Source organism: Gouania willdenowi, chromosome 7, assembly GCF_900634775.1.
Source record: "Gouania willdenowi chromosome 7, fGouWil2.1, whole genome shotgun sequence".
NCBI lineage: Eukaryota > Metazoa > Chordata > Actinopteri > Blenniiformes > Gobiesocidae > Gouania > Gouania willdenowi.
Window position 1 is genome coordinate 12,306,515 of NC_041050.1, and position 18,599 is coordinate 12,325,113.

Genomic DNA, 18,599 nt, shown 5'->3' on the forward strand with positions numbered 1-18,599 from the left:
ACCTGTAAAAAAGTGACCATAACTCAAGTGTTTTTCAACCTTGGGGCCGTGACCCCATGTGAGGTCTTCTGAAATGTAATTGTTATTGCCTGGAATGTGTTAAAAAAAAAATATTACTGATTAAAAATAGATTTTTGAAATATTTTCATGATTATTTTCAAGCTAAAACACAACACACTCTTTAAACAACTGTAAAGGTGTGTGCGTGTGTGTGTCTTTTTGTTGTTGTAAATGAAGGTAATCTTTGTTGCCTGGTTAAATAAAGGATGTAAAAACCTTCTGTGGTGTACATTGTAATGCAATATATTTAATTCAATAAAATAATGAAAAATATATTGTTTAAAAAATGTGTTCTTTGTTAAAATAATTTCATAAAAGATGTATGGAACTAGATTAAGATAATATTATCAATGACCCATCAAAAGAGCATGGCCTATGCATTATTCAAACATTTATTCATTTCAACTTTGGTCAGCAGACCTTGTAATCAGTTTGTGGCAGTGAAACATCTGGAACTGGTGTTGAAGTAATATTGTAAACAATGTATTCTGCACTAGTTGTTTTCCAAAACGTTTTTTTTTTTTTTTTAATCTTGTTTTTTGTAAACGTTATAAGGTGGTTGAAATTGTGAAGCTTTGTTGTGAACAACAGTATAAACTTGAGTCCAGTGGATGGAACCAGTAAAGGGATGTTAGAGACTATAAAGATAGTCTTTGTTTTATTTCATTTTTTACACAACAAAAGCCAATAAAAAGCAGCAGCGATGAGACGCCGAAGGAGGAAAGGCAACGGAAGGGGTTGTAGTTAAAACACAAACTATGTTTTTGAATTTTCAAAGACTCATGGAAGATATTTCATCATTTTCATCATTAAATTGGGTTAAGTTAGACTGGAGTCACATAAAACGCATATTTGGTCGACATACATATACAACCACAATACTGCATTGTGGGTAATTTTAACACTCTCCCCTGACAAATGTATCAAATGATTAAAACAGGAATTGATAGTGAAGATTAATAAAATTATCAGTCAGAATAATATAATTATCTCACAGTAATCCAGTAAAATAGAAAATAAACTTATAGTGAGAATACAAAATTAAATAGAGTTTTAAAAGGAGAAGATGATGTCCAATTTATATATTTTTTAAAGTAAATCAGCCATAGAATTATACTATATTGTGACAAATTAAAGATGTGTTTAATTCTCTTTGGTTCTTTACACATGAGCTTCACAATAAGGCTTTTAAATGACACAAAATAATCAGACCTCATCTTTATTAGTCTTTATTATAAAATTTGTAACAACAGCTCAACGGTAGCAGCAGGTTTTTTTTTTTCTCCCCATTTCTTTTTAGAAAAATGTTACTGTAGCAGCAGAAAAAGTGACAGTACGCAGAATATTTTCTGAAGTTGGCTGGAGCGGCTGTTTTTAAATTAAACAATGGGAAAGTTACGTGAAAACCAAAGATACAACTTAATTTAAAGCATGACACCTAAGCTGAATACACCAGCCTGGAGGAGGAAACTAGAGTACACACAGAAAGAGGTACACACAACCAAAGAGAACATGGAATCAAACATGTGACCCTAGCTGAGGTCACTAGTATGAGAAGATTCAACTTCTTCATGTTATGTAGCACAAAAGTCTGACACATGTTTCTCTTTTACACCTTTTAACAACTAAAAAATGAATCTATGGATTTTATAGTGATTGGCCATAAAACACAGACTGTGTAGGTTCACACCCAATTTGGTCCTGAACAAAACTTACTGAAATTGTTACTTTTACTCAATTAACGCATAATGAAAGTCAGAATGCAGCAATATTGACACGTTTTAAAGCGCTTTTATTTGACCCAGGCTAGCTGGGTCAAATGGTCCTAAGATATAAACATTTCCGTGCTTCATATACATCAACTTTAAAGATTTAATGTTGACTGGCTGCCTGATAATAATCATCTACAAACAGATGCAACGATGTAAAAAATAACCAGTGAATAACATTGAGGACGTTTTCATCACCTTAACTGCACTTTGGTTTGTTGAATGATAACCTCAAATTAAATAAAATAAATAAATATATAATGTGAATGGAGGGGAAAGGGGTTCAAAGTCAATGAACAAAAGTCTATTTTATAAAACTGTGGATTTGGATCAAATTAAATGTAATAAACAAAAAATGAAATATTATTATTATTTTAATTTATATATAAAACTCCAGATATAACTAATTATTGTGGACCTTTTATAGGTAAAGGTAAACCACAAGTGTTTATTTTATGGCCCTTTCAATAAAATAAAAAATAAAAAATAGAATGAATCCTGAATTGATTAAAACAAGTGCAGCAGCCCAGTCCTGGAATAAATCAGGTAGCGTTTATCACTGTGATTGCATTGTTAGACATCAAACGTAATGGCGCTGGGTCTGGTTTACTTCAATGACCCTGTATGAATGTATCCACGTGCACACGACTGGACATAGAGATCGATCAGAGTAGAAAACATCCTGCAGAGGTAAGCAAACTTGGGTATTACAAAGTTGTTGCTCTTTAATGCCTGAAATGTACGCTAATAAATGTAACTCGAGAGCAGTCACGCAGTCCGTTGTCATAATGAAACCTGCTCGTGGTCGTCCTCATCGCTACAGTCGTCAGGTCTATCAGTCCCAAAGTATCGATCCCCAAAGTCCCCTGAAAAGAAACAACAGGACACTGAGAGCAAGGCCGCAGCCGCTCAATAAGAGAAAGAAAATTAGAAACAGCATGAAAACACATAGTGAGCAGCAGGAGCCAGGCTGTGTGAAAGCTCAGATTTCTGCTTTTGTGATGGACTTAAAAACTCCTTTAACATTGACTGATTAATTGGATACTAGTGCCGTTTTGCATGCAAGAACCAAACACAATTGTTAGGTAACATATGAATAATAAAACCTTAAAACCACCAATCCATATCCTTCCAGCTGTGGACATAGAGTTTAACATGATGGCTGTGTCCCTCCTATTTCCTTTCCTCTACACTTTTCCTTAAAGCTGATATCCAGAGTTTCTGAGAAATCTATGTTTATGTATGATTCTTTTGAAATGCGAAAAAATACCGAACTAATCTTTTACTATGGTCTACTGCCAGTGGTCATTCATATACATCAATGTACATTTTTGAGTCCCGCCTTCATCCTATAGACCCCTATACAGATGGAAACAAGCACTGTGATCGCCCAGCCAATAGGCTTCGACTTCCTGTAGCGTTTGTCTGTCAATCAAAGTGAATGCGGAACTATGCACAGAAACAAGGCCGCGCGTCACAACAGCAAACAGGTAAATGTGATTTTGGCTCTTACCTGACGCATAGACATATATCAATGTGACCCGATGCCACCTTGTTATGTTCCATGATGCGCGTGCAGAAAAGTAGAGGCGTGGCTTCTGGTAGATTGGCAGAGGTGTTTCTCAAAAACTCCAGATATCAGCTTTAACCCCGTGAATGACATTACGGGGTTAAGGAAAGGTGTTAAGAGACTTCCTAAAGGAGTTAGGGAAAGGCCATCCCGTTGTTTTGACAATCGGCGAAAGTTAGTGATGTCTGCCGTGGTGAAAAAACTACAAATGGACGAGTAAAGTAAAAGAACATTTCAAACACTTTCCCCTGTGCCTCTAACCGCTGAGATATTCTCAATCATAACAAAGTTTGAATGTAAATCCAAGAAAAAGAGGCTACCAGGCTATGAGGAACAAAAGTGGAACTAAAAGAACGTGACATTCCACTCAGAAATCAATAATAATTCAAAAAAGTATGGTTTTAGGAAATTGTTACATTTATGAAAGATATAGGTCAACATAACATTGTAGGCATACACATGTATAGCCGCACAAAGCATTCCTAGGTGAATGAAATATGTTGAATAAAACGTGACTAAAAACAGAGTGCTCTGTTTCATGTCAGTTATAATCTGATAATATGTCTGCATATCATAAAATATGGGTTTTAGATTAGTTAAAGTTGTTCAAGGCATATTATTGAATTGGTAATTTACATCATCTGCAGACTGAGTTGGTCCCTTTAAATGTTGTCACAACAAGGATTTGTGGGGCAGCATTATTTAGTCTCCTTTGGTAAAGGAAGCGTCAGCGTTTCCTAGGATAAAGGAGGTTACAAAGGAAGCATTGAGCCTCCTTTCCTTAGCTTTAGGAAAATTCGAACACTCCATATCATGGCTGCCACCAAAACACTTCCGGGGGTTAAGGAAAAGTGGATAGGAAAGGAGATAGGAGGGACTATTGGGACGTAGCTGAAATCGCTTCTTTTTGTGTCTTTTTCCTGCATCAGGAATGTTGAGTGTGAGCTGCTTACCAATTCCAGGGATCACATGGAGGTGATCATCCAGGCTCTTGTCCACAGCCGTGGTGATGATTTTGACCTTGGGGAAGGCGTAGGCCACAGAGTGAACGCCGAGCTCGGCCATCAGCAGTGACACCAACACGATGCGGTCCTCCTGCACCTCGTGATCCTGATCCATCACAGAAACAAGGCTCAGAGGATTCATGCTAGGTGGAGGATGTACTACATCTAACGTGACAATATTGTAAGAATCAATTCACCCTTCATGTTTCACTAACACATCCTCTCATCACATAGATCAGTTACTCATTTGAGCTAAGGTGCCAAATACAGACCAGATTGCTCTAAAGTGGGCCGCACACTACAAGTAATTTCAACATTCATGTGCCCCAATTTGCACTTGAGGTATGAATGATATGTAGCGTATGTAACGCATTGACAATGTCCAAGCATTAACTGACAGATATCAGTATCTGCATTTCCTTTATTTTGGGCAAATTCTGTGGAAGAATTTGAGGCAAGTTGCAGGACTTGGGAATTCTTTCAACAATTTGGGATTAAAAAGAAAAAAATTCCATCATGTGACGTACATAAGCATTGGGGAAAGTGTGAGCCATGGCAAATATTGTGGATTTTCTGAGAATTTGTGTATGTGGAGGGGCTGAGAAATCTACAACTGAATTAGTTGGTAATTTAGACAATGATTTAATGTTTTCTCTGTCATTCTTACTTCATTCTGTGGGACGAACTCTAAATGACCAGATTTGGCCCCTGGGCCTCGAGTTTCTACTCTTGTCATTCTAAAAAGCATCGGTGTGAAACTCCACATACCAGAAGGACTCGCACCGCCATCATGGCTGCAGCTCCAGTGGACACGGTGCTGTCCATGAGGATGACATGATCCTCACCGATGTCTTTGGGCAGACGCAGGTAGTGCAGCTGCCGAGGCCAGAGAGGAGGAGACCAGTTGCCATGGTTATGGAAAGAGGATGGGTAGTTACCACGGAGACAGGCAAAAGAGAAAAATCCGAACAAATTGTTGATTGATGTGATTTTTCAGAGGCTAACCAAGAGTGACTTTGAATTCTTTGTCTTAAATTTGTCAGAATTTAGGATAAAAATGGTTGTGAGTACATTTTGGTGACAAATTATTCCTTTTCTCTACCTCTGGTTCGCCCGAGTCCAGGTTGGTCTGGATGAGGATCTTCCCAATGCGCACGTCCTTGCACACAGCCCTCAGCGCAGGCTCCATAGTCTCGCCCGCCCTCAGGATGGACACACCAGTGATCTGTAGAAACGGAGCAGCACAGTGAGTGTAGAACTCTGGGATACGTCTCCCTAAAACCATAGCAACACGCACTCCTTTGCCGTTGTAACGCCGGCCCTCATAATTCTGACCCTGTGGCGTCTGGACTACACAGGACTGTAAAACAAAAACACATACACAAGAATTTCATTAGACTTTTGTGGACCACAGAAAACTTCATCACGTACAATCAAATCAAAAAATGAAATAATATGTGTTTAAATGCACTTGTAAATGTTTGATGCTCAATAACAAATATAGGAATCATCTCCTTCACACTCTAGTACAGGGTCACTGAAGCTCATCCAAGAGCGCAGACAGTGCAAGGTAATACCTTAATGTGAACTCCCACTAACGGGAGGCAGTGGTAGACTGGGACAAAAATTCAGCTCTGGCATTTTGTGTTTAGACCAGCACACTACATTATCAGACACCACGTAGAAGCTGTTATTAGGTCAGTGATGCTCAACATGTTGCTTTTAATGTCTTAATCTTAATTATCATTCCCCAGAAAACCTTAAAAGGGGAAACTTTTTAACCCCTTTTTACCTATTTCCTTTGGCCATTTTGCAACTTCCTTTGTTTAAAAAAACTTCTGACACTTTTTTTTCAGACTTTACCTACCTTTTGCCAATAAATACCTTTTTTTGTCCATTTTCTTTTAGAAACTTATCCAATTTTTGTCTTTACTTGAATTTTTTAGGCACTTTTCATAAGTTAACTTTTGCCCAATGAATACCACTTGTTTCCTTTTCCCCCTACATTTTGCCTCTATTTATTCCACATTTTTACCCTTTTTCACTATTGTTTGTCACATTCTGCTCATTTAAGCTGGTTGCTCTTTATTTGCCCCTTTTTTGGCCACTCTTGACTGCTTTTGGCCCATTTTAGTCACTTTACACTCTTTTCTTGCCACGTTTTTACCACTTTTGGACCATTTTTGGCCACCTGTGACCATGTCTGCCTCTATTCGCTCTTCAAAAATAAAACAAAAACGTAGATGACTCGACCGGCCCACTTCGGGTCAACGGCCCACCGGGAAGATGCCTGGTATTCCAGATGGCCCGTCCACCCCTAATGGGAGGAAACTACTCATCAGCCCATTAGCAGCTCAAAAAGGGACAGACTGCTTTGTCACTGAGACTGTCTAACAGTCTATTTAGATGCATTGGATCGCTAAAGTAAGTTATCACAACTTGCTTTGTTTTCACTATTTTTTGTACTTGAATCGTTGACTCCCAAATGCAAGGTGAACAGTCCACCCTGGTGTTTGTCAAGGTTTGGTTTGAATCTATGGGTATTCAGGTGCTTCTCTGTAAAATACAAACATACTGATAATAGCAACTTCATTGTGATGTTTCTGCTCACTTGAGAAGGAAGAAACGTTAAGGCGTTCTCAATGAGAAGCCGCATTAATCTCTTGGAGTAGAAGATAAACTCATCCCGGCTGGTTTCTTTGTTCCTGCAGTGAAGTAGACAAATATTATTATTATTAATGTCGTCCTCGAGCACTGGTAACATTTATTCAAAAACAAATTGTGCTTTTACCTGATAATAGTGTGCATACCACTGACTTGTGGCGTGCTCGCTAGCACACTGAGAGTCTGAGGCAGCGGCTGTGTCTGCTGAGCCGAGGCCAGGAGTGCCCTGAGAGACAGAGAGAGGGTCAGCAAAACCGTAGAGCTATAGACACAGAACGCACACTGAAGTCAGAAATCAACTTTTCAGCGTACCTCACACTGAGCTCACGCTGCATGAAGGGAGGGTGAGAAAAAGGCAAAAACAAGACAAGAAGGTTTGGAAATGTAATTGTAATTGTGTAATTGATAATTAATTACAATTATTTGTAACTTTGTAATTGTAAAAACCTTTGCTGTTTTAATCATAATTGAAGAATTTTGACTTAAAAACTGTCAATTACAATTCAATTAAACTAAAAACTGGGGAATCATGTTACAGTTCTATGGCTTACACATAGGTACTTAATATTATAAAATGATGTTTCATATCAAGATTTCCCACTACCATTTTAAAAGAAATTGAAATCAAGGGGTATACAGACACAAAAAGCCTCAGATGCTCACACCAAATATTAATGCCAATATTTTTAATTGATTAGGAAGCCTAACGAAGTACCCAGGAGATAAAAAACCTAATTAGATGATAAATAATATATTTTTTTGTGTATTTTACAGCTGATTTAGGACATGGGTCAAACTGACCCGTTATCATAAGAGATGCTAACAGAAAGCTAATACAAGAGGAAGGTTAAGTTTAATTTTTAAAGGCTCAGTAATTCTAATTAATTGTAAATGAACTTTAGTATTTGAGAACGTAATTGTAATTGACTTAAAGGGGGAATGATAATTGATTTTTTTAATTGTAATTGGGAAAAAATGCCTCTCACCGTAATCATAAATGAGTTGTAATTGGACATGGATAATTCAAAACGTAATTGTAATGGGAAAATGTAATTGACCTCATCCCCGCCTGGATCTTATAAATGTGTCATTAAACAGCTCTAAAGAATAAGTTACCTATTTAAATGAGTAGTAATGAAGCCTGGAGGAACCTTAACCATGCTGGTCTGATTCCCATTATGATCCGTGTGGTGACTCACCTCTTCCAACTGACTGTGAACATGCTGCACTATCAGATCAATGGCCACCATATTCCCACCACCTTGGACACAGATGGAGAGATTAACACTTGATTAACTACAGGTATTCAACTGTCATATGTCTGAATCTGATGTAGAGGATCAGCTCGTTTTAACCTCGAGGTACAACGATGTCAGCCAGCCTCATGGTTGGCTCAATGTACTGCTCAAAGGCCGGCTTCACAAATTTGTTGTATTGCTTGATGACGCCTTCGATGTCCCGCCCACGCTCCATGATGTCCCTGCGGAGCCGACGAACCAGCCGGATGTCCGAGTCTGTGTCGACAAAGATTTTCATATCCAGCAGCTGTAGGTGGGACAAAATAAATCAACTGTCACCTCCTAGAAAGAGATTAATGAGACTGAATTCAACAAAAAATAAATAAAAAAATAAAAAACTTCCTTACCTGAAGAAGTTCTTTGTCTGCAAAAGACATGATGCCTTCAAATATGATCACACTGGCTCCATAGACATTCTTCTGCAGAGCGAATGGAATAAACAATAAAGCTGCTTTTATGACAGTCAGTGCGTATATGTGAACAGAGAAGCAGCCAGGGTTGGGGTCAATTATAATTGTAAACCTGTAATTGATCATTAATTACAATGATGATGTAACTATTGTAATTGTAATTGTAAAAAATCTGTTGCTGTTTTAAACATAATTGAGTTAAGATAATTGACTTTGTAATTGTAATTGGTATGGACATTCTATAAAAATGGTCAATACCAAGGCATAAAAATGGAAGAGATTAAGATCATAATATCCTAAAAACTAGTTCAAATGTGATGACATAAGGCCATAAAAAGGCATAAAAATTGATAAATAGAATTGTTTTTTCTGAAATATAATAAGGCTAATAAGGTTGAGAGACAAAACTGACCCATTATCATAAGAGATGCTAACAGAAAGCTAACACAAGAGGAAGGTTACATTTTATGGGCTTATTTATTTCAGGCTCAGTAACTGTGATTAATTGAATTTGAAATTTGGGAACGTAATTGTAATTGACTTTCAGGGGGAAAATAATAATTGTAATTGGAAAAAAACAGTCAGTCAATGTAATCATAATTAATTTGTAATTGAACATGGATAATTGAAGACGTAATTGCAATTGAAAAATGTAATTGACCCCAACCCTGGAAGCAGCCCTTTAATTCAATTCAATATATTTTTTCATTTTAAAATCTTTCAATAATTCCCATAACTTCTTGTTTCTACAGTAACAACATTAATATTAGTTCGTAGCTATGGGAACATTAACATAACGTACTGAACCACTACTCACCCAGTCCTTCTGCCTACTGTGTGCAGTGAAGTCATAAACTGGGATCTTTACACTCTTGCCCTGCTTCAGCTTTTGCAGGGTGGTGACGAGCAGCTCGAAGTCGAAAGCGCCCGGGTGGTCGAAATTGTACTCGTTTTTTGCCGCAAGTGCTTGTTCTTCAGTGGATAAAACCTAAAAAAATAAAGATTGATTGATGGGGTGAAGGAAGATAAACATCACCTGAAGATAGAAAAAGATGACGATAGAAATGGTGGGACATCACAACAGTCGATGCATACATCATTCATCCATTATTGCAGGTGTTCTCAACCTTGGGGTCGGGACCTCATTTGGGGTTGCGAGACATTGGGAGGGGATCGCCAGATACCTTTAAGAAACAGAATGTTTTTGCTTATTTTTACCCTTTCTCTGCAACTAAACCAAACTTGCCATATTTCAACCTATTTTTATCACTTTTTTGCCATATTTTTGCTTCTTTTAATTAATTTTTGCTACATTACTACCGTTTCTACCACTTCTCCATCAAATTTCTAAGCCTTTTCTGCAGATTTTTTTTTTTTTCCAAGACATTTTTGGCACTTGTATAAACCCTTTCCACCACTTTTCCCACCTAGCGTTGCGTATGTTGACCCATTATTGTCACTTTTAAAGGGATCCTCCACTGTTTTTACAAATGATGCCTAAAACCTTTGACTTTTAACCCAATTTATTTCTGATCAAAAAATAGGATTTGCATCTTTAAGATGACTTTATACTGTGGCACAAATAATAAACTACCTGGATAATAGTGGATATTATTCAGATCAAAAAATAAACGTGGGTATCACAGATTCATAGAACAATGGACCATCATTTTGCTGACTTTATGGTTGGGCCCCAAAGAGCTCTCCTCTTTATTCTCCCCTTATAGATGGCCCTGTCTCCACGACTGTTCATGACTGTGTTCAAACACCTTCAGGTACAGTGGGGGTCCCAAGTCTCTGGAGCCTTGATTTTGGGGGTCGAGGGCTGAAAAGGTTGAGAACCACTGCATTATTCAACCATGCACAGCCTAACTTGGAGAAGCTCATTGTTCTGTGTATGTGCATCTACTCTACAGTATCCTGGGCCATTTCAAAATGTGTAGAGTAGTTCATCAGGCCTCCAAAAGCACAAATGTTCATCATTAAAGAGGGATCCCTTGATCACATCTGTCTGCAAAGAGCTTATAATGAATACAATGTGATGATGCTCAGACTGTTGGAAGCTTTGACACAATTTCCTGTTAGTTAACATGTTACTGTAGTGACATCACTGCCACTGGGTGCTGTAGATAATCCTCCCCCCACACATCTGCAAACAAACCATGGCATGCACGACTCATTCACCTTATAGAAAGAGTCCATGGACAGCAACACAACCCAAGGTACGTCAAGGGCCTTGATGATCTTATTGGCCACAGTGGTCTTCCCTGAGGCGCTGCCCCCACATAGCCCTGCAGATGCACACAAGAACGTTTCCGAAGGCCTTTATGTGTGTTTATCAGAGTGTGTCTAATGGTGTCTATTGGGACGGCATGTTGGAAACTGTCAAGTGCTTTGTTCAAAATGACACTCATGTACAACTCATACTAAGTCTGATATTAAAATTAGTGTGTAGTGTGTTCTCATTAGATAGTATGAAAAGACTGAGGGGCGGAAAAACTAAGATCTGAAATAAAGGGAGGTAAACCAGTTGCGTCCCTAAATCCTTAGGTGATGCAGTTTCCTCACCTGCTGTGAGGAATTCACTAACATTGCAGCAATAATTAGCGCGCATGCAGAAGTGGTGGAGAAAGCCCTATTTAAATGAGCCTTTTGTTTGTTCAATGTGGCGACGTCAGTGCACAAAAGCACACAATGATATTTGAGGAAGTTAAATTGGAGGCAGATGAACTTCTGCTGCACAAACGTTTAATAATGTAGAAAACGCACGCTCTCATTTGTGATATTGTGCCATTGCTGCGTAAATTACACATGCTGCTCAGCTGACACTCCTGCCATCAACGCGACACGAGAGTTTTATGGTCAAAACATGGAGAGAAAGACACAGGAGCTCATCAGAGCAGTACATCCGGAGCGACATTCATGTATCTCTCCATCTATCCAGCATCCTCTCTGCACTGAAGCCACTGGACTCCACACGCGCAGCCGCGGGTGCACGTCCAGCTTTTTCTCACACACACACAGACACAAACACACACACACTTTACTCTATTTTTTTATTCAGTGGCTGTTAGGGATGTAACGATTCACTCAACTCCCGATACGATTCGATTCACGATACTGGGTTCACGATACGATTCTCTCACGATTTATTTTACAAAATGGCAATGTAGACAAATTTTTTTTTTGGGAAAAAAACTAAAAAATACTGTATTATTTTCCTTTTAATTTTCATTGTCAAAAGAATTCCTTGATAAACTATTCAAAACAATGCAATTTAACTAAAAATAAATCTTGAATGAAATAAATAAAGGAATAATACAAATGAAAATGAAGCCTATTAATTTAAATTCTGGTTCTATAATAAACAATGCAATACTGCATAATAGTTCTTTTTCTTTTAAAAGTGCAACTGAAAATGTATTTTGTGCCTTAACAATTGGACTTTAAAAAAAAACAAAAAAAAAAAACGTGATTGCACTGATTTATGTCATATTTGTTTGGACCAGCAGAGGGCGCTGGTAAAACAGTGGTCGGTTGGCATGCAGATATCTTGCAGTGAAGAAGAGAAGCTATGCTAGCAGACAGAGCTAATAGAAAAACATGACTTTTACAGATATTCAAGTAATATTACAGATATTCTTTCGGTGCTAAAGGGGTAATGAATCATTTATTAACATATTTAAGAGTAGAAGGCAGCCAGAAAGAAAGTATTAGCAGACTCCACCCGCCGCCTACACTGGTTAAAAAAAGTACTGCGATTCAATTTTCAGAAAATCGATATCAACCGTGATACCTATGAATCGATTTTTAACTGCCTTACGGTTAATCGTTACATCCCTAGTGGCTGTTAATATTGACTATTTTTATTTAAATTATTTTCTTATACTAGAAAGGTTAACTGGAGCATTTCTTCCCATCTCCGCTGTGTTTATTCAATGCAGCTGATCTCTGTATGTGTATTTGCACCTGCTTGTCAGTCGTACTATTTTCGGTGTATAAAACAATCACCGCAAACAGTTCCTGGTTTGATGAATTGCACTGCATTAATTTATTTGCATGTCCTCCCCTCATGTTTTGCTCGTCTAGTGAGCTCCACATGCAGCAGCCAAGCACTCCAGATTCTCTAGGGTTTGTAGGGCTTATTAGTGCGTGGAGTGACATTAGCACACGTTTTAATACCACTAAATCTTTAGTGAATCCGCCCTTGAGTTGTTTTGAAGTGAACCGGAACTTTTGTCAGTAGCACAATGGCAGGTCTTCAAAATGTCACCATGAAATGTGTATACATGAGTTTTATGGATCAAATGACCACATGTTCATATTCCACATGTTGGTGACTTTCTCACTTAAAATTTTTTCAGAACTTTCAAAGGTGGAGAATCACCTGAGTGTAGTCTCAGTGTGCTTCAGGTTTTTGTCATTGTAGGTTCGAAATGCATCTTGAAAGTATACTTCAGTGGGAATGGTTATCATCCTATTCATCCTACATTGGGGTCGTGACCCCATGTGGGGGTCACCTGGAATTAAAATGGGGTCACCTGAAATGTCTCGTAATTGATAAAAAAATACACTGATTAAAACTATATAACATATATTTTTATTATTAGTCAATTGTTATTTTTTAATCACATACAATCTCAAACACAAGTATTCCATACCTTCACTCTCTCAAATATAATTCTATTTCAAATAAAATGCAGTAACAATATTTGAGCTGGCCCATCTTGTCAGTTTTTGCACTAATCCTGTATAACAAACATCAAAAACTAATTCTAGAGAAAAAGAAATAGGGTCACGACCCAAAAAAGGTTGGGAACATCTGTCCTAACCATACTTTTAGTATGTAGTAGACGGTATATAGTCATTGAGTTTGTTGTGCATAGTACGGAGTGTGCCATTTCGAACACAGCCAAAGTGTTTGTGGGTAAAATAAAGATGAGCAGGACAGCAGCTTGCACTGTCGTACCAATGACGAAGGCGTCCTTTGACTGAGCTCCGTGTTCATCATACCATGGAGGTCGTCCAGCTGTGTAGATGGTGCGCGTGCCTGTGCGGAGCAGAGGAGGCTCGGTCTTACTCAGGGAGGGGGTGCTCCTTCTCCGCGGGACCCCAGCAGGAGGCAGGAGCCGGTCCAACGAGTCCTCACCACTCCCGCTGTAAAACAACAAACAGCAGGTGGGGGGGGGTTAGGATATGTATACACAGGAAGAAGGCGAGGCCCATGAATGTCTAAATAACTATAAAATACAATGAATACACATGTACATTTATGTTAAGTAAAAACTTAAAAGTCAACATTTAAAATCAAATGTGTACTGTTTGTAATTTCAGCAACTTTATTTTTGAATATTTACATTGTATTTGCCTCTTCTTTTTTATCAGTGGCTTTACAGTGCTTATGTTGACAGTGTTACTAATTAAAGTTCCTTATTTTAATGTAATAGTGTTTTGCTTCTTTGTCTTGAATTATATTTTTATATTATCAGCAGAGGCGTCGAATCTGCATTTTAAAAAACCCTCAAGTCACTAAATTGGCCCTTAAAATCCCATTTCTGTTCTCTAAATGTATCTTGATTTTCCAGTTCTCTATTGATCATCAACCCCAGCATTATTGGTAAAAAAATTCATTCCAAAATTATAGGAGGCATCAAACAGCTTGCAGCAAAACAATGACTTTATGAACTACTTGAACAGGGCCGGTTGAACTGTTTAGGGTATTTTATTTGCGAGCACTGTCTTGCCAAAAGTCGAAAAACCCAATTATTATTATTCCTATTTTATTTTAGTAATTAACTTAGTATGGGACCCTTTTTCTAAAGGCAGTGGCTATCCGTACGGTTGCCGTATCAATAGACCGACATTCTATCTGTACGCAGCGCCCCTATTTGGCCAGTTTAGGTCACGTGACTAAGAATAAACCTTACTCTAAAATTTGTTGTGATATTGGGTTATAACCTAACCCTAATTCTAAACAATTGATTTGGTAATGTTGTGCCCATTATAATGTACTTGGACATTCTTTTACTGAACAAAAAGGGGCATGTATAATAAGACTCGGTCTTCAACATGCTCCTATTCTGACATGTGAAAATTACTGACTATCAATTACAATGCAGAAATTATAAACAGGATCACATGGAAGAATAAATTTGATTTGATTGATTGATTGACTGAATTCTAACCCTAAACCTAACCTTAAGACGCGACGTACGTATACTTTGGTAACTGTACCAATAGCACCGGGGGCTGTCCGTACGGCAACCATACGAATAAACACAAATATTCCCACTTGTATCTCTGTTGTGTTACTGAGTATATCTAGGTCTGTTCTGTATATGCTCCTCTACATTAGCAACACAGCTTAGAATCACAGTGATTAAAATCAGACTCCAACAGCCCTGTTGCCTATCCATTCCCAAACCATTAGTGAAGATATTTCTAGAAACAAATTGGTAATTAAAATAGATTATCTGTGCAGAGCAGAGCATGCAAAGAGGAGACGAATCAGTGTTGCATTTTTTCCAGATGTGCAACAGCAACCATCATGCAATACACTACAAGTAAATCCCTCGCCCTGATCCCATACTTCCTCTGACCTCACAGCAACACCTGTTTAGATATTATGTATACACACTTAGTGTGCTTTGTGTTGAGATGAAACAGTAGCAGTCAGTCCACGCTTACCCAGAGTCAGACCTCAGCGACCAGCACCCAGAGATTCTGGCTCCTTTCCCGTCCAGCAGAGTCAAATCTGCTTGGAATGATAACCTGCGGTCCTCCAGCTTGTCCGTCACCGTGGCAACCGCCCCAAAATCAAAAGCTAGCAGCCGTAACCAAGATTGTGATTTCACCAGATTCACTTAGAGATGTGTTGACTTAGAGATCTCTCCGGTTCACATCTGACAGAGTCTCTCAGGAGCTTCAGGACACTGTTCCCACTACCGTGTGTGTGTGTGTGTGTGTGTGTGTGTGTGTGTGTGTGTGTGTGTGTGACAGACACTAAGAGGATCACTGTGGCACTTACAGCAAAAAGCTGCTTGGCTGGTATTTATAGAGACACGTGAACAGGCACAGGACATGACGGCTTCCATCACAACCAGTCAAAGGGCAGTGAATGGGTAACAATCAACAGTCCATAAGATGATCATATGTATGTGAACAATGCTCTCATCAATTTGATCTAAAAATAGAATTTATACATGATCAATGATCTCTGCTGAAAGTATTTCACACAGAAATGCACCATTCCATTTCCTGCTACAGCAGTATTGCTTAAAGACACACCACAAGCAGTCAACAGTGCATTAGAAACCGAACACACAAAGGTCCAGAGGATTTAACAACACACACACACCTTATGATAATCAAATGATAAAGCTTTGACAATCTGTCTAATTTTGTATTTTACGTCTATAGCAGCTACGCATTACAAAATGTACTGATACCTGCATGATGGAGAGTAGATGACATGTTTGATGATGTATGGGAGGATTATACTGTTATCTGATCAGAAAACGGTGCGTGTCAAGCTCCAGCAAATCTGCACATCCCAACATGTTTGTCCGAACCTATTAGTGCATTACTCTCTGTATGTGTTTAATCTGAATTAACAAATTAATTTGCACTGGTTTGTATATGTCTATCGCTACAAATTATAAATATGAGCATAAATGTATCACTTTACATGCTTAACTGGAGTTTACAGGTTATTTTATGCATGCTCATCTGCACATGTTTATACAAGTTTTCTCTACATACGTATCAAATGTTTATAATCTAATATGTTTGTCCAAACTCACTTGCACATTATTGTCCGCACTTTTATTTATATACACAGGTTAACCTGTACATTTTGATACATACCGGTTTATCCAAACTACGATGCCCCGCCCACACCACCGACTGCAGCTCAGTGAGTGGTGGCTAAACATTTCGCTTTACATTTGGTGACCTATTTAACATTTAGATATAAATTTAACATTTACATTTAAAATTTAGATTTACATTTAACAATTAGAACATGCTGTTTTACATGAATTTCTGTCTCAAATGAAAGAAAAATGTGCTAAATGAGAGGAAAGTGAGCTAAATGTTCAAAATATGTCGGTTATGAAAACGTGACAGTTTTTACATTTGGCACCTCATATCACTGCATGTTCATTTGTTAAATATTTCAATAAACATTTGTGTTGGCTGTTACACTACCGTTTTGTTTATACAAATGATCATCGATCAATATGTATTTATACCTTTGTATGTTTATTACAGGTGTGAATGGTTTTATTCTGGAGGTATTGTATTGCTGAGCGGGCGGTGACGCACTTCCGGTGTCAGCAGCGGTTCACCAACGAGTGCTCGAGAGTGAAGCGCAGGGTTGACCCCAATGATGCTTCAGTTTACACTGTGTTACAAGTCATGAAAATAAAAGAAATGTCGCTGTTGAGAGAAACCCAGTGAGCCACAGAGCGTGTTGTTTATGTTTCCTGTGAACGGATGAATATCTCTGTAATGTCTCTGGGATGTGTGTGAAACCTAAACGGAGGAAACCGGTGTGATGATGAGCTTGACGCCACTACGGACCGAATGGAACATTAAAACACCAAAATGGAGGATCACGAAAGCAAAATAAAAGAGTTACATATTGTACCTGTCCGAGCGGGACGACATTGTCCCCCCGTATTCCGCTTCCACTGAGATCCGTCGACCTCTGAGCCGGGACCGGCTGGTTAAAGCCATATGGATGAGATCCTTCAGTTCACCGAGGGATTGTGGGAAATGCAGTTTATGAGAACGTAATAGCCCAAAAGCCCAAAAAATTTACAATTAAATAAAATTAAAAAAAAATGATAAATAACAGATAATTATGTAATATGGCCATTAAATTGTAAAATAAGGTAATATCATTATGAAATGTTTCATTATAATTTAATATCGAATGATTATATTCTAATTAAATATTTTATGATTATTTTAACAATACATTTTTCAATTTTTTTTTCATAATATCCTTTTCAAAAATGGCCTTTGAATTTCATCATGTCGTTTTTTCAACAGAATGACTTGGTCTGTCAATCAAAGCTAGTGGGTTGGACCTCTGCTTGATCCTTTAAGATCGATTAGTTTTCCTGGACACCGGTCATGGCCGTTCTTTGACCGACACAGCAACGGGGTGTAGAACACATTAAAATGGTAAGAAATATAAATAAAAGTGATAAGTCTCCACGCTTGAATCGGTACTGCAAGTGCTGCTGCTCACGTCTGTGTAAAGGATCAGCTAGTCACTTAACTGGCTCCGCCTTATGTGCTTTGATTGACAGCGAATGTCATTGTGCTAAAAAAACGACATTATGAAATAAAAGGTCATTGTGGAAAAGGACATTATGAAATAAAAACTGACTTTGTGAAAAGAAAGTTTTTTAATTTATAAAATCTTGGAAAATAAATAAAAAGTTATGATTTAAAAAGTATGACATTGTTAAAATAATCATTATGAAATATCTAATTACATATAATGAAATAATTTTGTGTCTGAGACCCTGGGAGGCTTCATTGTTAGGGTCTCTTCCCTCCCTCGCTGCAGAGAGATTGTCAGTTCAATCTCTCAAGTATTCTCCATATTAAGTTTTATCACATCAGAACAACATGAATACCAAATTAACAGAGGCGCCGTTGCACACACTGCATTTACCAGTAGATTGGGATTGACCTAATGGGCTTCTCAGCTGTCAGTAAGTTGAATTAAATGCATTTTTTGCCTGTTAGACAAATTTTCTCTCAGGCCTAACACTGCCCACTTTAGTTTCAACACAACAAATCAATTC

The 18,599-nt window shown here is 38.0% G+C and overlaps 1 protein-coding gene across 2 annotated transcripts; it reads right to left on the bottom strand.

The window, feature by feature from the left end:
- Positions 1 to 1,426: 1,426 nt before the first annotated feature.
- On the bottom strand, positions 1,427 to 17,528 carry uckl1a (uridine-cytidine kinase 1-like 1a). Of its 2 annotated transcripts, XM_028452393.1 has the most exons (15): positions 17,426 to 17,528; positions 13,745 to 13,932; positions 10,960 to 11,066; positions 9,593 to 9,763; positions 8,713 to 8,784; positions 8,423 to 8,612; positions 8,267 to 8,328; positions 7,380 to 7,396; positions 7,195 to 7,293; positions 7,015 to 7,108; positions 5,701 to 5,763; positions 5,506 to 5,628; positions 5,172 to 5,279; positions 4,353 to 4,509; positions 1,427 to 2,695 (listed from the first exon to the last, which is right to left on the bottom strand). In XM_028452393.1, the coding sequence occupies exons 1-15, from the start codon at positions 17,512 to 17,514 to the stop codon at positions 2,613 to 2,615; spliced, it is 1,623 nt and encodes a 540-aa protein (XP_028308194.1). In that variant the 5' UTR covers positions 17,515 to 17,528; the 3' UTR covers positions 1,427 to 2,612. The 2 variants fall into 2 exon arrangements, with proteins under 2 accessions (XP_028308194.1, XP_028308193.1); XM_028452392.1 differs by lacking the exon at positions 1,427 to 2,695 and having other exon boundaries at positions 3,990 to 4,509.
- Between the last annotated feature and the right edge of the window lie 1,071 nt (positions 17,529 to 18,599).

What these genes read in the sequence shown, in the direction of transcription:
- uckl1a (XM_028452392.1), bottom strand. Translation starts at nt 17,514, where the DNA reads ATGGCTTTAACCAGCCGGTCCCGGCTCAGAGGTCGACGGATCTCAGTG. An exon ending in ATGTCGTCCCGCTCGGACAG is followed by an intron (nt 13,933 to 17,425) that starts GTACAATATGTA and finishes GTTGTTTTACAG; the next exon opens with CGGGAGTGGTGAGGACTCGT. An exon ending in ACAGTAGGCAGAAGGACTGG is followed by an intron (nt 8,785 to 9,592) that starts GTGAGTAGTGGT and finishes TTCGCTCTGCAG; the next exon opens with AAGAATGTCTATGGAGCCAG.